At 50.5% G+C, this 24052-nt stretch overlaps 1 protein-coding gene and 1 long non-coding RNA gene across 12 annotated transcripts in view; both read right to left on the minus strand.

The window, feature by feature from the left end:
* The window catches only part of ANO6 (anoctamin 6), a 163293-nt gene that overhangs the window by 104876 nt on the left and 34365 nt on the right, over window positions 1-24052 (minus strand). For 9 of the 11 annotated variants that reach the window (XR_012125590.1, XR_005058894.2, XR_005058893.2 and 6 more), the window contains one exon: window positions 4486-4565. The exons of the other annotated variants lie outside the window; for them this stretch is intronic. Coding sequence is in view for 6 of the 9 variants with exons in the window: in XM_073222851.1 (XP_073078952.1) it covers window positions 4486-4565 (80 nt within the window). In the remaining 3 variants the exon portion in view is untranslated. The remainder of the gene's footprint in view (window positions 1-4485; window positions 4566-24052) is intronic. 11 annotated transcript variants of the gene reach the window in all.
* LOC118970787 (uncharacterized) lies at window positions 17708-18313 on the minus strand. Its single transcript, XR_005058897.2, has 2 exons — window positions 18018-18313; window positions 17708-17909 (listed from the first exon to the last, which is right to left on the minus strand). It is a non-coding gene; the product is annotated as an uncharacterized lncRNA (long non-coding RNA).

A 24052-nucleotide genomic window follows, 5' to 3' on the forward strand; every position in this document is an offset into this window, starting at 1 on the left:
CTTTCCTCCTCCTCAGACATACCACGAACTCTCGCACCTCAAGCCCTGTGTTCCTGCCACGCCCCCTGCCCGGCATGCTCCTCACCTGCGTTTCCAGACCACGCACCCCAGCATCTGCACGGTCAGGTCTTCCCCTTGCCTACCTCTCAACACCCCATCTGTGAGACACGCCCTGAACCTATTCAAACTGCGACCACCCCCTGCCCAGGCCGCCCCACATGCAATCCCTAGTTCATCTTTCTCCAAGGATCACTGTCACATGGCATCCTGTGTGTCTTATTAATTTTGTGTTCTGTGTCTCCCCCACCAAAATGTAAGCTCAGATTGTTTTCTGCTTGTTTGCTAGAGTGCCCCAAATAGTAGATATCATGTAAATATTTGTTAAGTGGATTAATATTCCAATGTTGTTGGGCATCACATATATTTCCATCTAGTTGAAGACAATCAAATTAGAATTTCTAGGAGTAACGGTTTTTCCAATAAAGTAGTATCATCCCTCATAAAAGGAGCCAGTGACACAAAACTGCAAAAGATCATTACCCTCCAGGCTTCCTTCTCGCCACATCACCCAAAGGGCTGAACGAAAGGAACATATATTTGCTCCATTTGAACCCTCACCTTCCTCAATCTATTTCTCTAGTTTTTCTAAAGCCTGTGGTCTCTCAACATCTTCCCAGGTTTATCCTAATGTAACCCCACTACTCTTCTGCCAGCCTAAACTATTATTTACTCTAAATTTGGTAGAAGTTAAACAAAAACACCACGAGTTTGGCATGAGATGGTGATAAGAATCTTCCTGCTCTCAAAGGCCAGGACAGGTGTATATAAACCTCAAGTTCTGGATGGGCCAGAAAAGGGGTATTAGTAGGGAGATTGGGATCGCCAAGTGCAGTTCCTCACCTCCTCTGTGCCACCGTGAGCTCTCACGCCAGCTGCAGCCCGGCTCCTATGCTGCTCGCTGGAGCACAAGGACCACTGACAGATGGGAGTTCTTCCCCACACCTCCCCTTCCCCATCTGGGTACAGGTGGTCGACCATGTGAGCCCCGGTCAGTGGCAACACACGCAGGGTTTCTAGAAAGAGCCTTGACCACCACCCAATCTCTCCCTCTATTGTCCCATCAAACCCCAGTTTTTTCCTATGCCTTGGGGTCCTATGGCAGGCCTTTACCTGCTCCATGACCACGTGGACGGCCCCCACCCTTGGATTTAACTGAACTGCCTAGGTCTGCAATTTTGCTTCCAAGTCTGAACTCTACGAGGCCATGTGGGCATCTGATGCTCAGTCCCCAGCCACACTGTCACCAGCCCCGGTCCCCGGAGCGCAGCACAGGTCATCATACACCCAGTCTATTTTCAGGTCCATGTCCCATACATGGTCACCAGTTACAGGGCATCTGACCATGCTGCCACTTCCTTGACTAGGGCCCCCTTGACTAACTGCTTTGAAAATTATAGTGTGATTAAATATAATTACAGTGTGATTGAACAGTGCATGGGCACAGGGAACAGGTAATGCCAGAGAGATAACAGTGCTGTCAGAGGAAGAGCCGTGGGAGCTGGACGCTCGCACTGACTCGGTGCCGTGTGTCAGCTGTATCACCACAGAACGGCGGGGAAGCCCACTGGGAAAATGTTCAGTAAATAAAGCAGGTTACACAACAGACTTCCATTGTGCATAAGCAAAAAGCAGAACCAGGCTTGGGATGGCTTCCTAGCATGGCGTGTGCACCCAGCCACCCCTGTCAAGTCAGCATTCAGCCAGAGAGCTCTCACCTGGACCCCCACACACCTTCCTCACCTCAGAGCAGGTCTGGGAGGTGAGGGGGTGCACAGGGATTGGGGGGCCATGGGGAGGTGAAGGGGAACACGTGAGGGTGGGGGGACATGGGAGGTGGGACACGGGGAGGTGGGGGGACATGTGGAGGCCAGGGGGACATGAGGTGGGGGACAGGGGAGGTGGAAGGGGGAAGCAGGGAGGTCAGGGGGACACAGGGAGGCGGAGGGGACACCGCACAGATGGCAGGTCACCAGTGGGCCAAGGGCAGAGCCCCCGCAGACAACGAAGGGCGGGCGTCACCCCAGCACTTATTCCCTGGGCTAGTGCAGCCCTGGCCGCGCCCGCTCCTCGCCTCCCGGGCGCCCGGGCTCAGATGTGCCAGCCCTGCTGTAATGAGGGTGCTTGGCCAGCGTGGCTCCCTCGGGCCTCCTCTCCAAGGAAGGAAACGGGAATTCTGGAGGAAACGCCAGTGAGGAAGCATGGCCCTCCCTGCTCGCCGCACGGCACGAGCAGTGTGCTGTGTGCAGGCACCAGGCTCTGCATCCCTCTGCGGTCGGGCTCTGCAGGTGGGCCTGGGCGCCGCAGCCTCTGCCCATGACCCTTCGCCCAGGTCTGCACCGTCTCCTGGTTCTGGTTCTCATCTAGGTTTGGACCCACTTACCCAACTCTGTCCTGGCATTTACCCAAGCCGCCGGACCCCTGGAGCCGCCAGTCTGACTGATGCTGCAGCCACAGAAAAGGCTGCCCTCTGGCGCCACGCCCAGTCCCCCAGGACCCATCTCCCAAGGCACCAATACAGTTCCTGCCTGTCTGCCATGGAGACAGTGGCAGGGAAAGGGGACAGGCGGGGAGGGCGCAGGCGAAGGGGGGGCAGGAAGGGCAGGCCCCATGGCTGGGTGCACCGCAGGGCACACGCTGAGCAGGCACAGACACCTGAGGCGCGAGAAAACCACACCCTTCTCGAACACAGCATGATGTGCGATCAGAGAAAGGTACCGGCCAGGGGACAGAGGTCTGTCACCAAGCGCTCGTGTAAGGAACCTGTGATTAACAAGCTCAGCCTCACCAGTGCGGTCGCACGAAATGACTCTATTCCTGAGGCATGAGAATGAAAAAAAACAAAAAGGGAATTTAGCCTAAAAACCTCCTTTCAGTTGGGAGTTCCCAGACTCACTGTTCAGACAAGTATCTCAGAACAGGAAGTATATTCTGTGACCCCCAAGTTCCACCCCTGGCCATTCTAGTTCAGACCCCCCTTCCCTGCCATCTTCACACCTTGAAAAGGGGAATGTGGTGCTCAAGAAGCCAACACGGGAGGAGGGAGAGAGTTTCACTGTAATTACCAGATGCCAACCTCAGACATCGTAATGCACAGCAATCTGTTCTGGAGAAAAATGCATTTATTTTCACACAGGGAACTGGCGTGAGCTACGTATGTGTGCACAAGCACACCAGCTTCTGACTGCACATGGCTCTTTTTAGACCACATTTGCTGCTTAAAGGTTGTCAGCAAAGGCAGTTTTCAAAACAAAAGAGGACCAGCTCTGTGAGTCTGTGCCAGCACCACACTCAATGTGAACTCTCTGTGTCCATTCTGCGGTGGGGCGCTAACTGCAGAGGCGAGAAAAACCACAACACTTCTCTGCAGTAGACACAGGACTACTGGTGAGCGCCCACCATTTCCCTTCTCTCAAAATCTCACTGGGTGTAACAGGAGCCATCGAATACTATGTCTTTCTATTACATCCAAGTGATTTTCACAGTAGGCGACCTGCTGGTGCCCCACAGGAGCCCCACACTTTGAAATGAAATGGCACTGTGGGTGCAGCGTCACGTGGGCCCGTTTAAGGTCCAGAGTATGGCCTGGTTTCCATACTCCTGGCAGAAAGGGGTAGGCAATCCACAAAGAGTGAGTGAGCAGAGACACACAAATGAGTTTTTTCTGTCTTCAGCAATAATACAATTGTGCTCCACCAATTACTGGAGTGGTGACTGTATATCACACTTTGAAAATAAACCAAGAAAGATTTTTGCATTGTGGTCGACAAGGACATTCAAAGCAGAGGACGAAAACCAGTAAACATGGGTGGATCCTGGCATGCTTTTCTACACATCTGGTGCAATAATATGGTATATGGGTCAGAGAAACACTTTTCCCCACCCCTCTTCTTTACATGAGCTTAATATAAAATTTATTTAGTAAGGACATTCTGCATGAGGCACACTATATGCTTAATTTTCTTTAAACAAGGCATGAATAAAATCACAGTAGCATCTAGTAAGATTTTTAATTCCTCGTGGTAGGACCATGGCTAACCCTTAATGAGTCTGATCTAGTGAGAGCGTTTAGTTCCCCTCGGATTGTCGGTGCATCTGCAAGCGCTCTGCAGACTGGCTTCTGGGGTCACCGCCCACAGACCCCGACAGTGAGGGCACCAGTGAGGGGAGGGGCTTTCGGAAACACGACGCTGTGTGTGGCAGAACAAGCCCCCATCTGATTGTGAGCAGTGTGGAGAACGCGCCCACCAGCACTGCAGCTCAGCGCCCTGTCCCCAGAACTCCAGAGCGCCCCACACAGAGCCACTGCCACGGGGACCTGTGCCAGCTCTGGGGCCACGGGGCAAACGTTCACACGAAGGACTTGTTCTCCACCCTGAGGCTCTCCAGCCAAGCAGCACGAGTCTAAGAGAATGCAGCGGTACTCACAAACTCGGGGGTCAGGAAATCAGGCTCACTTTCCAGGGCTCCAAACCTGGTGACGGTCGTCTGGCCAAGGTTTTCCAACACTAGAAAGAAACAAACAAATACAAAAATAAATGCAGCGTGAACTTCCATCGGCTCACGGGCTTTCTTGCTTTTGTGTTGGCAGCACGGGCTTAATGCCCATATTTCGCATCGGATGCACACTTGCGGGTTTGTACTATGTGGCACTTGAGCTATCGGGGCACCAAAAATCCTTAGCACCCCTTCCTTCTGTTGGACAATGCCGTGTTTGCAGGGCCCTAAAATGCTCCAGGCTGGATCTACCATGGAAAATCATTTAGCTTCTACAAGGAAGGACACAGCGACTGAAGGTTATAAAGCTCGAGCCGGAACACGGTAGCCTTCGGATGTTCTTTTTCCTACTCTGTCCCAGAAAATGGACGTGCAGTCATTTCAGGGTAGCAATTTTCTGCTGTAAGATCTGTTGAATAGCACTCTCTGATGGAAACATACTGGGAGACCAATAAAATTTTCTAGCAGATAGATTAATGAAAAATTAATTTTAGTGGTATTATGTATTTAATCTTATATACCTACATTATCATATGAACACATATTTAATATAAAAAAATAGTGAAATGTACATTTCACCTTTTTTTTGTACTAAGTCTTAGAAGGTCGTTTGCTGCACGCAATTAGTGGTCACTACACCTACACTGGGCGGCTTGGTGTTAGAGGGGTCAGAGAGCCAGTCCAGGAGGTGGGCAGCTCTGCAGGACACCCACCAGCCTCGGCTTGTCAATAAATTCCTGACGTGAATAAAAGAGATTATTCCAGATGAATAGATACTGAGAGAGCAAAATGTCCGCTTGCAGTGTGTGGTTCTGGGTTGGAACCTGGTTTAAACAAACCAGATGTAAAAGACTTAAAAACAAATTGGGAAAATTTGAATATTGATAAAGTGTTGTCTTATATTAAGGAATTATTAACATTGAAAGGGAAATGGTGTCATTTTTGGCTGTGTAGGAAAATGTTCTTAAATAAACTTAAATATTCTGAAGTGTTTAAACACATTTACAGATTAGTAAACATTTAAATATATTGAAATAAATATTCTAATTTATTAGCATTCCATCCTCTTGAACAAATTCGACTACTAGAAAAGTAAAAAAGGAATGTAACTGCAGTGTGTACTTTTTTCCCCACACCACCAGATAATTAACTCAACTCTGGCACTGTCTTCAGGTCGCATCAGGTTCCACAGGCCAAGGGCTCAGACCCCAAGGAGGCTCCCACTTTCAGGTCAACCGAATCTCCAGGTCGTCACCTGTGCTTCTGACTCACAGGTGGATGTTCCCACCACCCCCACCTCAGGTCTGAGTCATTTGCCTGAGCGGCTCACGGAGCCCAGAGAAGCATTACTCACGTCTACCAGTTTTATCATAAGGGTTTTATAGACGATATGGGGCAACAGCCAGGTGAGCACAAGGGTCAGGCTATGTGGGAAGCGGGGATCCCCGGCCCTCTGAACGCTCCTCTCCACGTGCACACTGACCAGAGGCTCTGCAGAGCCAGCCTTGGGGGTTCTATAGAGGCTTCATCACACAGGCAGGGTTGGGTGACCATCAAGGGCCACTGGCGGCGCTCCCGCCTTGTCTCTCTCCCTTCTCCGGAGGCCAGGGTGGGGGATGGAAGGCTTCAACCCTCTAGTCACCTGCCGGGTTCCCCTTGCAACCAGCCCCCACCACGTGGTTGCCTGGGGGCTTTCCGAAGTCACTCATTAACAAAAGATACCTTATCACTCTCCTTGCTTAGGGAATTCCAAAGGTTTTAGGGGCTCCGTGCCAGGCACTGCAGAAGACCAAATCTATATGGTATTTCTTGCTACAAATCACAATATCACAACAACAATGAGCAATACGAGGATCCAAAAAGGATCCTCACTGGGACAAACTGGCCTTAAAACTGGGGAGACTGAGAACCAAGGAACATTGAATTATGTTAAGAAATTACTTTTAATTTTATGAAGCTTGATGTTATCTTGGCTTTGCAGAGACTTCTTTTTAAGGCATACTAATTTTTGTTTTTAATCCACTAGAAGCTTTTGTAAAAGAAAAGGCTGGGTTCCCGTCAGTCCAGAGAAGTTCCCTTCAGTGGCCCTAAAGATCGCCGGCCACATGGGGGGGGAGATGGTGAGAGATCCGTCAGGGACCGAGTACCAAGACCAAAGCATCGGCCAGTAATTCAGCGCCAGCACCCAGGCTGGCACACGGCTAAGAAAGACCCCACGTCTGGCCTAGATCCCAGGTTCGCTCAGAGTCTTGTCCACTAAACTCGTGTCATTGGACACCTATGAATGGAAAGGAAATGCCAGGGCGTGAGGACCACCAAGCAAGGGATCAAATTCTTCTGAAAACCTGTGCTCATCACAGGCCCCCAAAGGCGAGGCCAAGCAGAAACGGGACCGTGGAGGGGAGCCATGCCCAGCGGAGCCACAGCCAAAGCCGCACTGAAGGTGCTTTGCTCTGAGGGTTCCTGGGGGGTGAGGCCATTAGGCTGTGACACTGGGAGCCAGAATAAACTGGCTATGGCAACATCAGAACATGTTACTAAGTTCATCTTCAGGCCACTTTTAAAACCTGTAAAAATGTGTTTATGCTAATGGCTAGGAGGGTGCTTGAAATTGGTATTTTGCAAGTTGGTACCTATTAGGAAGAAAAGACCTAACCTTTTGATAATATTTAGATTGGAAAGAAATTACATGTGGTGTTTATGATACATTGTTTCTTGGCAGAACTAGCAAGTCCATAAAATACAACACTGAAGTTTTTTCAATGATACTGTAAGTCTGATGGAGTGACTTGACTTTTATATTTATCTGGATTCCTTTATAATCAGGCTTAAGAAAGCATGCATTTGCCTAAAAACAGGGGAAACAAGATCTATGACCCAGATTTCTATCAAGCGAGAAGCATCTATGCAGCCTGAAGGACTGGTGAGAGGAAATATAGAACTATTTATAGTTTGTTATTCTGCTGTTAATGGGAACTAATAGACTCACTGCTTAATGTCAACACAAAGGAGAAACCGTAAATTTGAGTGAATAAAAACAGAAATGGTTTTACTGAAACATCATCAAGGTAGAACAAAGCTGCATCTGTCGCTCTCATGACCTTAGATAGTGCCGAGAAGCAGATGATTATGATGCTAATATGATAATTATACTTCCACTACTGACGGGCTCCAGTTACCATTTGAGACTCTCATTGCTGATAATCTAATGCAGCTGAAAACATTAATTTCTCAGCAAACAGAAAACAGTCAAAATCAAGGTGCCCCTTGGCAGCTTTTTATTGAAATAAGGCAGAATCAGGGGGAAAAAATTCTACAAAGGGAAAAATGTTCACTTTATCCTTCTGTATATAATATTTTTAATGGAGTATTTTGAAATACATTCTTAATATTGTCACAATGCCTCACTTCACACAACCGAAGTATGAACCTGAACGGCATCACGACTTGCCCATCGGCTTTGGCACGTGGAATACAAACGTCTTTGGGATCTATGTCACCTGCCTGTCACACGGCTGACTGGAGACCTGAAAGCCAGTTACTCTGCCATGAGGAGGGCTCTGGTCTGACCTGTCGACGGGATGCTGTCTGGGCGCACAGTGAAGGTCAGGTGCAACGGACATCCACCACCTGGTTTGCATTTTGCACGGTCATTGTGTTGTTAGGCCCTGTGGACAGCAGATGCAGCAGAAAATGCCTCTTCTTAAGGAATCTGAGACGTGATGAATGCTAAGCTAGACGCACTTACAGGACACTGCGAGGATGCTCTGGGAAACGGAGCGCCCACATACAGTACATCCCACTGGTTTCCCACAGGGAAAAGTCAAATAACTGAGGATTTAGAGCAAAAGAAACCCACTAAATATCTACTTTTCCTAAACTGAATAGTAATTGGTCTCGAAACAGTTCAAATGAAACACAGAGCCTATGTGTAAAGCTTTCAGTGTAGTTAGTAAAGTAAGAGGAAAGCGATAGAGTCGGTGGGCGTGCTATTCTTCCTTATTTGCAGTAAGCAGATGGAGGGCCCAGGAGAGACCCCTGAAGGTCCGGTCACATTAAGGGGCTGCTGGCCACACAGTGGGCACCCCGGCAGGAAGTTGCAGTTCACAGACTGCTTGTCTGTCGATCAGAAATGGAGTGACTGACATTTACTGTCCCAACTGTAAGACAGACAGACAATTCCACTAGCAGAGCTGACTGAGACTCATTTTAACTGGCTGGTAAAAAGAGTCATCGTCTCTAATTTTATAACCAGGACAGCCTATTACCCATCAGAAAACTCACAGGTAAAAACCAAAGTGTCTGGTAAGCAACAAAAGTAACCAGGCCTCCACTTCACGTGCTCAAACCACCAGCAGGGAGGTGGCTGGGTCCCACCGGCGTCTCTGTTAGGTGACTGGCTGCCGGCACAGAGTAAGGGGATTGACTGTTTTCAGGTCCTGATACTGCAATTTAGCTGCGTGATCCTAGGCAGGAACTTACTCTTGGGTTGCTTATCTGAAGCTGTTAATAAAATTACTTCCTCTGGTTCTTTGTGCAAAGAATACAAATGACAATTCAAAAGCATGTTGTAAAAAATAAACCTCTATATGAATTACATTCATGTGCACGGAACCAGATATGAAAAATGAAAAAGGAAATTTCCTGAGTGTGTTATTTGTGCCTGGCACTTCTGACTGTCTGACCTTATTTAACCCTAATTTTATCCTACTTTTTACAGGTGATAGAAAATTTGAGGTTATTAGTTGCCTGAAATCAACCACTAGGAACTACACAATGGGAATCTGAAGCTGTCCAGTTCCAGAACTGGACATCTTTTTGAATATCCTAATTTGTCTCCTGAGCTGCTGTGAATAATTCCAAGGGGGCCCCTGATGATAAACACAAGTTGATAAGGAGTTAGGACAGCACTGTGAGTACAAGTCAAAAAAGAATTCACAAATAACAGACTAGCTTTTCTTGAAAAACAGTGATAGAACAAAGCAATGATGGGAGCAGTTCGAGGTCCCTCGACTGATAAAACGCACACCAGAATCACCCTCAGCCTCACATGCAGACCCTGACACACGCCACCTGCATGAATCCTGAGGACCTCACGCTAAGTGAATTAAGCCAGTCACAACAGGACAAATGCCACAGGATGCCACTCATCTGAGGTCCCCGGAGTAGTCAAATTCACAGAAAGCAAAGAGGCCTGCCGGAGGCTCTGGGGGAGGGGATGAGGGGGAAGTTATTGCCTAATGGGTGCAGAGTTCTAGTTCCTCAAGTTTTAACAGTTCAAGGACAGATGGCGGGGATGGTGGCACAGGACCGAACAGGGACGTGATTCCGCTGACCTGTGCCTTCAAAGTGGTCCTGCAGGAAATGTTAGGTCATGTGTATTTTACCATAATGAAAATATAATGTAGCTAAAGCAACCTGCTAGCAATTGAGGATGTAGCTGGTGGCAAGCGCTGGGCATTCTTCCTGTGTGCACTCTGCCCTCTCTAGGCAGAGCCCCTAGGGGCCAAGCGCTGACTGCCATCGGGGGGCGGGGGTGTTGGGCATCCGTGGTGCCAGGGCCTCTCCACCTGCCTACACTTTAACGCCCCCTTTACCATAGCCATTTTCCAATCACCTGAAGAGTACATAAAAGAGACAAACCTGGAAGTACTGGATGACCCAAAATTTGTGTAGGGGTAAAAATTAATTTAAGCAAAAACTAATGGGTAGTGGAATGGCAGCTGTTTTTACTATCTTCTTAATATTTGTCTATGTTTTCCAAAGTTTCTACAGTGAACATATTCCAAACACGACCACGTCAGGAAGCATCTCCACGTGGAAGTCCTTCACCTCCACCTCAATGCGCCTTCTCTCCCGAGAACGCCTTCCCCACGTAGGAAACGGCCCCCAAATGCACCCAATCAGGCCAAAATTATTGGAGTAATCCCTGACTCCTTTCCTCAGACCCCCAATAACCCTCAATAAACCTCGTCTGCTGAATTTTCAGTCTGCCCAGGAACCAGCCACCGCACCACCCCCGAGGGATCAGCCAGCAAGAGCTGACAAAGAGGGTTCACCCTGCTCCTGGCCTCACTGGAGCTGAGCCTCCTTCACGTGGGAACCCATTTCATCCTCAAAGCAGTAAAGGTGTTAAATGACCCTCACATCAGGGAAGAGGCACAGAAAAGTCAGCTATTGTCTGAGATCGCCCAGTTACAGAGCAGGAAAGACGATTTAACTCAGGAGCCCGTGGGCTGCGCTGCAACCACCCAGGACACCCCTGCTGGCCGTGGCCGCAGGCTCTCTCCCAGTACTCTAGCCTCCGCTCACGTCGCTGCCTCACAGGGGCCACCCGCACCCCAACTTGATCTGTCACCTCGCCCTTCCTTTTGCACTGTTAAAAAGACAGCACGGGCACAATGTGGAGTCACTTCCGCTGGGCCAAGTCACCAAAACGGGGCTTAATACCTCACCTCACTGCAGTTCCTGCCTCCTGACGAACGAGGCAGTCAGGCATTTTCTGGCCAACACCAGAGAGGCGACCTGTCCCATGGCCCTCTCCACCCCCCAGAGGGAAGAGGAGGGGATCTGCAGGATAAGACCCCTGCCCCTCCCCTCAGGGAAGGGGACCTTGCCTGAAACCATCCCTTCTTTCCTTTTGCTAGTGACTCCGTGCCCCACCCTCCACCCATTTCGTACAATCCTGTGGCGTCTCTCTACCTGCTGGACGGGACAGTGCCTGGTTCACGCATGGCAAAATAAAGACAATTAGATCCTCAGATGCACTCACTTTATTATTTTTTTAACAGCACTTAATGAATAAGTACTTAATTTGCATATATTATGTGAGTTCCACGGTTTTGCCTTGTTTGTGGCTGAACCCTTAGCCTAGTGCCGGGGCCTACGAGGTAATTAGTCCCGAATTATCTGCTGAACGACAGGCCTCTGTGGGCCTGGCTGCTGGAGGCAGGTGACCTGAATGCAGGTCCTACCTCTGCCCCTCCCCAACTTTGGGACCTCAGGCAGCTTAATTCACCCTTTTTGATGCCTCAGAGTCTACACCTGGGAAAGGGGGCAGCAGAGCTTCTTCTCAGGGTTGTTCTGAAGGTAAAATGAGCTGTGGCATGATAAGGAAAAATTCTGAAATGTTCCAAATTAAGTGACACAAGGGCCAGGGAGTGACAGCGAGGCAGGCACGGTAAAGTGGGCACCAAGGGCTGACCAGAAACCCCACAGTCCCGGGTGAGGTCATGCCAACGGGCATCTAGGAGGCCCCCAGGACCACCGCAGCCCCCAGTGCCCGACCAGCAGTCAACCGTCCACGAGCCTTCTCTGTGGACCAGCCACCAGTCCCCACGCCAGCCCACCTGCCTGCTCGGCAGCCAGTGTGAGCTTGGAGAGATTCCTTTCCCTGAGACCCTCTTCAGGGTGCGGTTCCTCGAGTCGGGAGGGCAGGATGCAGAAACCGCCTGTCCTGGGACTCCGTCCTGATGTGGATGCCTCTGTGAGGGCCCCGTAAACCCCCATCTTTCAGAGGTTTCTGTCTCCAGCAGGGTTTTGACTCGTCAGGAACCTGAAGTGTTCGGCAGGTCTGTGCACACACTAACACCGGGCAGTTGTCAGCGACAAGTGTTCCACGAGAGGGAAAGTGTTATGTTTGAACTTCCCTGACATTCTTTTTGTTAGGCAGCAAGACAGAAATGAGCGGGACGGAGAGGAGAAGGGGCCCACAAAGAAGACTCGGGGGGTTGATCAAATAGAGCCAGAAAGCCAGAAATGACTCAAGGAATTAATAAGATGAAGCCACAGGGTCCAAGAGTGACTCAGGAAATGTCCAGGGTCCCCCCGAGATAGGAAACATGAGAGGCACGGGCACAGCACAGCCCCTGTCCCCATTTCACCAATCAGAGCAAGGCTAGAGGGCTGACAACCGCCAATCAAGGACCTCTCGGCCCTGCCAACACCGCGCAGAAGCAGCCTTGGAATGAGCACCCAGGCCTGCCTGTCTCACCTGGGGCAGCCCGCTCTGCCACACTGTGCAGAGGGCATTAAAACTCACTTGGTTTTCTCGACTTTGGTCTCTCGTCTCACTGTACCTGACTTCCCTGTGACACCCAGCTGGGTCCTTTCCTTCCCAACACTTTTCATTGTTTTAAAAAGGGGCAAAGACTTTAAAGAAATAAAAATGCTGACAGAGTTTATTACATTGTCTATTACGTCAAAAATTGGAAAAGCGTATGTAAATTAAGCCTAACAGTGAAAATGGAAAACTGCGGAAACACATAAGCCTCGTTTTCATGCATCTCCACTGCATTATTCATTAGTATTTCTCGATCACATACATTAAATTTTGAATGTATGGGTCCATTTTCAAGCCATCCATTAAATCACAGACGACAGGACCTCCTTCCAAGGGGGGCAGTCTTAATGGTCCCCTGCTTTTCAGGTTAACCGGACTGGGTGCCACATGGTGAAGGCGACTTCAGTGCATGTTTGGCCACTGTCCAGGACGTTGACCCGACTGCAGAAACACGAGAGGACCCAGTGCCGCCCCAGCAGGAAAAGCCCCTCCTCGCTCACCCCTCAACAGCCCAGCAGCCTTGGGGGTCTGCTGGGAAGTGGGCCCCGATCTGGATCTGGCCTCTCCCTCTGCGGAAGGCAGGGCCAGGGTGACGGCCACCCTGGCTGGAGGAACCGCTCTAGGGATGGCCGGCTGGGGAGGGAAGCTCAGACCACATGGCATGGGAAGGAGGCGGCAGCCCTCTAGTTGGTGCCCCCCGGATGGCCCCGGGGACGGGGTGGCCGGAGGACTCCAGCCTCCTGACCCCGGCCTCTCAGCTGGGAATGTAACACTTTGGAAGGTCTGAGCCCAGGCTGTTTGCTCCACGGAAAAACAACAAGCTCCTTGCACCTCTTCTTTCACGACACTTCGCTTCTGTGACTTGGAATACGGGTTCGCTGCCAGCTGGGGGCGGGGCGGCACCTGGTGACAAGGGGAGGCAGGCTGATCCCAGCAGGACCGTCCCGGCCCCGTGGGGGCTCTGTGTGAGGGGTTGGAAGGCCATTTCTTCCAGAATCCAACAGGGACGTCAATCATGGGACTATCCTGCAGCTGGCCAGATACAGCTAACGCGGTTCAGGCATTTCTACTCCAGAAAATAGTTCAAAGTAGTGATATAATTGAGATTTTACAAATGAGCAGGTCATCTGAATATAGCAAAGTCATCTTAGAGACGTAAGGTATTTAAATTTTCTCAACATATGCATTTAACATGCTAATTACAGGAATAATAATACAAATGACTCTTAAATCAGACTGCCTCTCCCCAGAGAGAGCATAATAATCCCGAGGCTTGTTTCAGGATCAGATGTCTTAAATTACTGCTCCTTCGTGAGTTCACCTCCTGACTAAGGACACTCCTCCCCATGTACCAAAGTTCACACGAGCATCAGACTGTGCAGAATAATGCCTGTTATTTATTAGCATGCAATATGAGCTGAGCAGTACAGGTCTTAGAGATGTAAAGATGGCCATTAAGACTTTTACACGTGAAGGCTTTAGGTAAGTGAACCCAGGAGGCCATCCAGGGACCTGCACAGGGCTGGGAACCCGAAGAAGAGACTCCTCAGTCAGCCTGGCAGGGGGCTGGGGGCGGTCGCCCCTCAACCAGGTCCTGAGGGGTGTGCAAGGATATGTAGGACACCAGCTGGGCGGTGCTCCAGTAAAACAATCCAGGCTGGAGCTGTCTTAGTGATGGTAGGTGTCGGGATGAACAGAATTAGATGGAGTCCAGCAAAATTAAGGCCTTGAACGAAACAGGCCTTGCAAGCCGATCAGAGGGAATGGTAAGAGACGCCTGGACCACAAGGCCTCTCTCTGGCCTGGGCGACAGGATTCTCTTCCAAATCTCCAACTCCTTCACCAGTTCCACTGGAAAATCTTAATCTATCCTGTAGAGAAAGTGGGAACCTCGGTGCTTTCTGATGGAAACATCATTAAGTTCCATTGGTTATCAGCAAATAACCAAACTACTTTCATTTATTCACTCAATGGGCCAGTGTTTGCCGTGCGTCTGACGTGTGCCAGCCCTGGGCCAGGCTCTGGGGGTGCAGCCGCCATGAGGAACAGTCCCCACCCCCACCCATCCACCCTCCTCAGCCTAAGGCCTTCTCCCAGGACTCCCTTCCCATTACCACTGGCCTTTTCATATAACATATTCACCATTTTTTACCATTACTTCAACCTTATTTGCCTCTCATCAACATTTTTATGCTCAAATCTCTTCTACCCTAAAAAAAGGGAAAAAAGGCTTTCTCCATGGGCATTACAGCACCACCAGCCTGTCAAATGCCCCATGACGCCCCAATGCCACTTTAGGAGCTTGTTTCACAGAGATTCCTGTGCATGTGGAGGGAATGCACACGCCCACTCAGCGCAGGTCCATGACAGCAACGCGTCTGAGCACACTTGTCGGTGCTTGTAAGGTAACCATGCATGAGTGTGCACGGCAGCCCGTGCACAGAAAAGACTGGAAGGTCATACTCAGATTATTAACAGTGGTTCTATATGAAGAGATGTGACTGTGGAGACAATAGTCATATTATTTAATATTTAAAACTTTTACAATGAGTACCTATTGCTTTGGTGTAGACGTGTAATAATACTTGGAATAATGTACTCAGAATAAAACAATAAAGATAAGAGGCTATCATAAAAGGGGACTATCAGCCTTCGCACGGCATCCACTGACTACATTGTAACTGAGTCCACCCCACCCCCACCCCCTGTGCTGCCTCCCGGGCTCTAAGGGGGCCAGCTCCCCTCCAGCAGGGGGTGCAGATCTAGCTGAGGTCAGCCTGCCTTGCATGCTGCCATCCTAATGCCTACTGTCCATTTTTCTTATTTGGCATCCTGACAGCCTTGGGGGCGCGGCCGGCTGTGGCTTCGTTCAGGGCCTCTTCCCTTCCTCTCCTGCTCTTAGAGTTTCCTCCACCTCTCAGGTCGCCTCTGGTGCCGCCTCCTCCCTGACTGGACCTTTACTTCTCAAAATATTCAGGGCTCTGCCCAAGGCCTGCACTTCGGTAATCTACCCCTGGCTTCTGTTAACACCTTTAGGCTAAAGGTGCAAATGCATCTCTCTCTCCAGGTGTCCCTCCCAAATCTCTACACAACACTCCCACCTGGAAACCTCCTGGCATCTCAGACTCACCGCTGCTGGGGAGCAAAGATTCTCCTCTATCTTTGAGGTTTTTCTTGCTGATCCAAGAATTAAATTGAAGTGAGGCAGATTAACATGAGAAAATCAAATTTAAAGCTGTATGTCCAGGAACTGCACACCCATGAGAGGCCCAGAGCCAGGAAGGTCAGACGAGGCTTCATGCCATCCTGACCTAGCGCGTGGCATGGGCCCCGGGCTTCAGAGGGGAGGGGGCAGCTCACGGGGCACCCAGGAGGAGATGTTAGGGAATTAGGTATTGGCCCTGCCGTGTGGATGTGCCCCTCAGATAAAATGTACCTTTTATAATAACCCTTATTTTGGGGAAGACCCCACTTTAGATTTTCCTAGGTAGTTAAAGGAGGGGAGAAGTTTCTTGTGAGCCTGCAGGGTTCGCCTTCAGCTCAAAATAGTCCATTTGTCAAAGTGTTACATTGTGGGGCGGCTGCCCTCGACCTCTGCAGGGCTCACGCAGGACCTGGGTTTACACACACATTTGACCTGCACCCCTCACCTCTTGTCCCAGCAAATGGCACCGCCATCTACCCACCCAGCTGGTGGGGCCAGGACTCTGGGTATCACCTGGATGCCCCAATCCCTCATCCCTCCAGCCAGCATCCAGCACCCTCTGGAGATGCCTGTTCTCGAGGCTCCGAGGCTCCGAGGCTCCTTCCTCTCCCGCTAGCCCTCGGCCTCAGGCAGCCCTCCAAGGCAGGGCCACAGCATTCACCTCCCGACCCTTCCGGCCCCTCCCAATCCCTTCTCCCTTCAGCGGCCAGGTGGCCTTTGGAATGAAATTGTGACCCAGTACCTCTGCTTTCAGCTCCTTCATGGCTTCCCAGGAGGAAGCTACTTTCCAATTTATGACGACAAGCATGTGTTATTGCTGTAAGGGGGGAAATGAGAACACTGCCTTGTAAGGGAGTCTGGTTAAACGAGACACAGTCATCAGGGGAGCAGGGGTCCATCCAGTCTGACGCAGACCTCCGTGCCTAGCAGGGTACACGCACCTGACCCTGATAACCAGTGACTGACTGACAACGAGACAGCAGAACCCAGGACGGCCACAGAGCTGAGGGCGGGCGCCTGATTCGGTGAGACAAAATACGTATCCGCATTATATGTGTTATGTATTTATGCACACCCACAAATACTACTGGAAGAGCCAAACAAAAGTGCCTAGGGTGGTCACCGAAGGAGAGAGGCAGACGTAAGGGGTTAATCAGGAAAGCAAGCCGACATATGCGCTACGCACACGTGTGTGTGTGTGTGTGTGTGTGTGTGTGTGTGTGTGTGTGATCGTGTGGGGTTGCACTTCTGGCCAGCATTTTCCCCGCTGACCCTCACAGATGCTGGAGCCTCTGGTTTTCTCCCTGGCCTCCTGTAGCCCAGCTGGGAGGTCACATGGTCGGTAGGAGAACCGAGTGTGCCGTCGGAACCGGGGCCACCCAGACGGAGTGACTCCTCTGCCCACTGCATGCGACTCTACTGGCAATGGGGCGGGAGGGCGGACGTAAGCCAGCCTGGGAAGTGCTGCCCTGGGGGGCCTTGGGCTGGTCTTGGGGCCACAAGATCACTGGTCTCACAGACCGCATTTCCTCCTCGGTCCTTGTACTGACCACCACTGGGCCAGGGATCAAAGCTGCCAGTCAAAACCACAATGACATGAAACGTCCACTCCGTCTTTGCTGCTAACTGGGAAGCTGCACTGTGGAGGAGAGGACACAGAGATGGGCTGCTATCTTCTCAGGACTCATTTCCTGGTGGGGGGGTGCCACGGTGGCCTCCCCTGCTGGCGCCTAGCGGGCAAAAAATAGACCTTTTTCTCTACTATCCTTCCCGTTATTCTGGCTCAAAACTAACACTTTATCTAGCTATTGACAGCAGGAACCCAAGTAGGCTTTGGGGCCGAACCACTATAGGCTGAAAATAGCCCCAAGAAAAACAATTCACAGTTTTTAACCTTTTAACCGTTTCTTGTTTATGAAACGTAGTTTGCAATTTTACTTGAGAATTTAAAAATGTCAGAGTCACAGAGACTGACAGATACAAGGAGAAACTTAAATGTTGCATCTCTTCTGTTGGCAGCTCCAAGTGTTTCCAGATCTGATGTTGAGTTACGCATGGTCGGCTCGACTTCTTAGAAATAAAATCCATCTGTGGGTAAAAAAAAACCTTATAATCACCTATTTCAACTCCCTGGTCATAGAGGTAAGGGGATGACGAGGACAGAGAACAGCCAGGATCGAACTGCTTGTGACAAACCTGGGGACACAACCCAAGTCGGCCGAGCGCCAGTCGGGACACATTCCTGACTCTCTAGGTAGGACAAGGGCCGACGTGGGGGAGCCGGGGGGACCAGCTTACAGAACATTCATCTCACGAGTGTGAGCGAATGTCTCGATAAACACCAATTAAAAACTCGAATCAGGTCAAACTGGTTTTAGCTCTGCTGCTTCCTTAAATACTACCAAAACAGATCAAAACGGAGAACGGGAGAGGAGAGTAGCCCTTCTGGAAGATGGCGAGCAGAGGCAGGAAGTTCCGGGGCACCGGGCTTGGCAGACCTGCTCAAGTTCAGTCCAAAACGAAGGCCACCCAGAAGCGACTTCAGTCCATCATAAGCCCCCGGAGACGGAGGGACTGGTGGCACCGGTGTGCCCTGCAAGTAGGAGTGAAGGCCGAGCGGAGAGGTGGCCGGAAGTCTGAGAGGCAGTCGGACCCCAGGTTTCCACCCCTCACTCCTCGACGAGACGGGTTCACTCCGAAGGCCCAGGCCCCACCCAGGAGAAGACAGAGACGGATTCTCCCAAGAGTGAATCCAGGACCTTCCGACTGCAGGACTCCAGGCATAGTTGAGGATGGCGACTCCACACTGCAGACAGATTACACAAAAGATTGCTACTGAATATTGAAGCCCCTAGCCCTCGACTTAGCTTCCTGACTAGTTAGATTCTCTCTGAGGAATCTGATCCGCTAAAAAAAAAGGGAGAGAGAGAAAAGAAAGACAAAAGAAAAAGTCTAAAAATAAAAACATCAGATTTCCTAAACAAAACAGTTTTGCGAAACAGTCAAGCCAGGTCATCCTAGAACCAAGCCCAGAACCGCCGAATCCCACCCGCCATCTAAGAAGTCCCAGCCGTGTTCTCACACAGCCAGTATAAAGCAGGGGGGAACGTGGGACGTTCCAGACAACACGGAAAACTCTTAACAGAGGAACAGCCAAGCAATTTCAAGCATAGAGAAAATCACAGGAAGAAGAAATTTTAAAAAACAAAACTCAAAACTCTAGCATTCTCAGAGACCTGAGAAAAGTATATTCATGAAATAGGGACAAGGGTATTGAGACAGGGACCATGGGTGTAGTCAGAGTAGGGTGAGGGCCTCCGGGAAAAGCAGGGCGGAATTTACACTCAGAGCAATGTAACAATGGGCAAAGAAGTCCCTATTGAAATCTGTGCTAAGCATTATGCAAAGTCAAGGTCACACTAATTCTCTAGGGAAAGATACCTAAGAATACAGACATCTTCAGTGAAATCAGTTAAAGGTCAAAAGGCCAAGGGCAACTTGGCCTGGAATGTTTGAGTGTCTGCAAGGGTATCAGCGTAACCCGTGACTCTGCTGTCAGCGGGGGCAATCAGACTACGACCCAGCCCACCTTGAGGACGGGGCAGGTGGTACAAGTCCATACTCCTAAGCCTTTTTTTTGATGTTCTCAAAAAATCCTCAACTGCCTATAAAACCCCCTAGACAACGCACCACTACGGGCTCCCTTGTCCTCTCCTGGCATGAGGCAGGAGCTCTATTCTCTCACTTTATTTCTAAATAAAAGCCTGTACCTTGCTCTCCAACCTTGAGTGTTTGTGAAGCTAATTCTTTGGCTTCGTGAACAAGAACCCCGGCATCAGTATCATAGAGAGAAATACTCACAGAATAAAAAAGAGCTCTTAGAAATTAAAATGATAGAGGATCAAAACTTCAATAGCAGACTTTAAAGATACAATCAGGTCATGTCCAGGAGCCAAACAAAGTCAGAGACGGAACACAGGAAAGACGGAGAGGACAGGCCAATTCAGGACAGCCAAAATTCAGCTAACAGCGTGCTCACAATCACAGGAAATGAAGGGGAATTACTTGTAAAGGAAAGAACACTCCCAAAATCGAAGGGCATTTTCTTCCAGATTTGAAGGACATCTTTCCCCCAGAACTGACGGATACGGTTTTTTCCCCTTTAAAGGAAGGATGGGGTGGGGAGAACACGCTCTGCACAGTGAAAGGGCCTCAAGTCTCCAGCGCATTAAACACAAATACACCTACACCAAGATACACCATCAAGGAATTTCCAGAGAGAAAAAGAAAAGAGCTTTCTCACACAGGACTTTAAGTCAGAATTGCAGGAATTTATTAAAAGCAGCTCTGGAAGGTAGAGGATTCCAAAGTCAGAGGACAGAGGACTTCCCCCTTAGAATCACAAAAGCAAGGGGAAAGCAAAGGAACTGTCAGACCCACAGGCCTCAGGGAACCGGCTCTTCCGTCCTTTCTCCACAGGACACTGGAGAATGTGCTCCACCACAGCGAAGGGGTAAATGAAAACAATGAATAAATCCTAAGTCCCAGGGACTGACAGCTGCAGGACACCAGAGGCCAAACGGTCCCCAGGAGGGTGGCCCAGGGGAAGCCCCAGCCGCTTGGGGCCCAGAGGCAACCTAGGGGGAGAGATCAGATGGCTCTGGGAGGAATTAGCCCCAAAAAGAATCTGACAGGTTCTCCATGTGGTTGACTGAGACGAGATTCACAACCGGGGTAGAGCCTGAGGCTGAATATCATTCAAAATGTAGGAAATGAAAAAATCAGTATCTGCTACCTTGAGAGGAAAACTACTTGGCCCATGTCACAGGGCGCTGCTGCGCAGGGCTGGGCACCATCGTGGACTCTGCACTCCGACCTTACCAAAGGCCCAGGTGAGTACAACTGGGGTCGGGGGCTGGGAAAGTCGCTGTGAGAAGGAGAGGGGGCAGGGGTGGGAGAAAGTGGGCAAACACATGCTTTTGGATCAAACTGAAAAACAGGTAAGTAACAAGTATGCTGATTAAAGACTCAGAAGTAATTACTAAAATAATCAGCTAAGGCTGAAAACATTTGCCACTGGGGAATGGAAAATGGGAACGGAGCTGCTGGTTTTTATAATGTATCTTGTAGTGTTATTTCTCTATGTAAACTTTGTAAACTAATCATACAAAGTGTTGACAAAAATAAAAACCTAATAATTTTCTCTTCTTGAAAAAATGGGGGCAAGGATGGCATCAAACATCTCAGGGCATCCACTGTAGGGGTCCGGGGCAGGCTGTCCCAAAAGGTGCCTTTCTGGCCTTTTGATCACTTTGAATTAAAGTGACTGAGGAAACAGCCTAGGCAGGAGGGGACACTCTGACCCTCCTCTGTCCCTCCGAAACAAGGAAATAAGTCCCCAGGTGAGAGGAGCCAGGAGGCAGAGAGACACCCTTATCACCAGAGATAAGGAGAGACAGCGGAGAAGCCTGCCTAAGCAAACCTTGTCACTTTCTAATTTACAATCCCATCCAAATGCTGTTTAGAATTCCTTACTGTTTAAGCTCCCAAACCTGTTTTCTTTGTCCTTTCAATTCCTCAGATTTATCGCCTCTTCACCTAAAACATATAAAAGCTTCCCGCCTTGGCCGTTTCTTTGGGTCTCGATTTCATTACTGGGCCTGTGGGTACATGTAATTAAACTTTGGCTTTTTCTCCTGTTAATCTGTCCCGTGTCAGTTTGGTTCTTAGACCGGCTGGAAGAACCTCAAAGGGCAGAGGGCAGCTTCTCCACCCCCACCACACATAAAAACCTAAGAATTCCTGCTGTGGCCCCTGTTAGATGCCAGACACTGTGCTAGGAGCAGATGATGAGCAGCTAACAAAACAGGAAAGTCCCTTTTTAGGGAGCTTATATTCCGTGATAGAAACTAGGCAGAAGTATTTTCTGAAGGACTGATTCTGCTTGGTGATAAGGGGAAGCCGTGCCAGGGTGGGGAGGGGGGGACTGCGGGCCACGGGGTCTGAGCCGCATTCCTGAGGGGGTGACGGGCTGCAGGGGCAGCAGGGCTCCGGCAGAAGGGGCCGAGGCCCGGGGCAGACGAAGGGGCCCAGCTCTGAGACGCACCCCTCAGCCTCTGGCGAGCCGGACCCTCAGCGGCCCTCGGCCCGTCCAGGGCACCCGCGGGGTGTTCCGTGAGGCAGCGGCAGGCAGCCCTCCTGCAGGGGCAGCCTGGGACCAGGGGCGGCCTCCCGGGGAGCTTGAGAGACAAGCAAGCAGGCCAGCGCCCACGCAGGGGGAGTCAGGTGGGGGCAGGGGAGAGGGCCCGCCGCCTCCACACCGGTCCACCCGCGCCAGCCAGAGGGCAGCTCCCACTCACGGCAGCTGCAGCTGCTGTAACTCCCGATAGTTACGGTTCCTAAACCTGTTTCTTCCACTTCTCTGCCTACATTGCAGACACGGCTTTCTATTTAAAGTCGGGTTTACTCAGGTATGACTTAGAAACGGTGAAAATGAATCCTTTTTGAGCCTGATGTGCCTTGGCAAACGCACACACCCAGGTAGCCACCCCCACAACCCAGGCTGCGTCTGTCACCCCCAAGGGCCTCCTCCTGTCCTCCGCAGCCCGTCTCCCTGCCCTGCGGCCCTTGGCAGCGAGAGCTGAGTTCTGACTTCCCGGAACTCCATGTGAGTGCAACCAACCAGTGTGCGGCCTTTCGTGTCTGCGCTCTCACTGGGGATGCTTCTGGGGTGCGTCCACACTGCCTGCACCTGGGATCTGCTCCCTTCGCTGGGCAGGGCCCGCTGCACGCACGCACCATGGTTTATCCGTTTACCGGCTGATGGGCCTCGGAGTGGTCCCGGGTTCTAGTTATCATGAATAAAGCATCGATATGCTCTCGCTACGCGGTCACACGTGAACCCAGACTCCCGCCTCTCTGGGTGGGTACGAGGGCTGGGATGGCCAGTCACGCAGCACCTGCTCTTCCCCACTGAGGACTGAACACTACCGAGCACTGGCTTTGCATCACACAGTGTTCTGAGCACTTGACATGCTTATGTTATCATTCGGTTCTTAAGACAGCAATCACATCACCATCCCCAGCTCACCGAGGCGGAAACGAGGGCACAGACGGCTCAGGCGCCTGCCCATGAGCCCACAGCTGTGGCAGCAGGGCCAGGACCCCAGACCCGGGGCCAGGATCCCCAACCCGGACCAGGACCCCAGGCCCACAACCAGGATCCCCAACCTTGGGGCCAGGATCCTAGACCCAGGACCAGGATCCCCAACCTTGGCCAAGGGCAGATTGTCAACCGTTTGCTTTGCTGCCTCCGCCAAGTCAAATGTTTGATGTCTGGGAGGCAGGTTGCAAGTCCTATCTGGCATTTTATGTTTTTTGACCCAAAATGGCCACTGCCGGCTCTTCCTTTCCTCCCTTTCACATCCCAGCAGTGAACACACTGGAACTGAGGGTCACTGCAAAAACGGCTTGTCACTTTAAAGTCAGAACTTTAGAGAAATCAGGAGGCAAGGCTTTTTAGCTGCGCCAGCTTATAATCACTCACTGGTGTGAAATGACATCAGAGGAAAGCCGAAGGCGGCCTGCTTCTCCTGGCAGGGAAACAGCGGCACGTCTCTCTGGGGAGAGCCCTCCTCTCATGACCCAAGGGGCCGTGTTCGGTGGACACGTACAGGGACTTTGGACCTGGACAGACCTATGCTCAAGTTCTGGCTCTGCCCCCAGGCACAGGTGCACAGAAACCTCCTCCACGGGAGTAAGTCCTAAGATGCAGGGCAGTCCAGACGGGACGGGGCAGCATGGGCTGGAGCACAGAGTGCGGTGCCCTTCGGGAAAACTTTGCTCGCCCTCCCTCCACCCCCCCACCCCCCGCACTGCAGAGCCTCTGCAATTACTGACAGGGGTTGGTTACTTAGCAAAACCTTTCATTGGTTTGTTGATTTTTCCTCCAAAGAGCAGCAAGGGAGAAACTAAACAGAGGTGCTTCTTTAAAATCTCATATTTTGTCTTGAAAAAACAAGTCATGCGAACTTTACATTTTATCCACAATATATTCAAAATTATTTTAATATAAAAATGTTTTCCATTTATCTCTAGCTGAATGACTTTTCACTTTCTCCTGAAATTTTTAAGGGTGTTTGTTTTAGGAAGATTTCCCCTAACACACAATGGCTTCACTTGTCCACTGCTACCTGCCCTCTCCCATTACAGAGCTCAAACCTAAGACGTCT

The sequence above is a fragment of the Manis javanica genome, chromosome 15 (genome assembly GCF_040802235.1).
Source record: "Manis javanica isolate MJ-LG chromosome 15, MJ_LKY, whole genome shotgun sequence".
In the NCBI taxonomy this organism is placed as follows: Eukaryota; Metazoa; Chordata; class Mammalia; order Pholidota; family Manidae; genus Manis; species Manis javanica.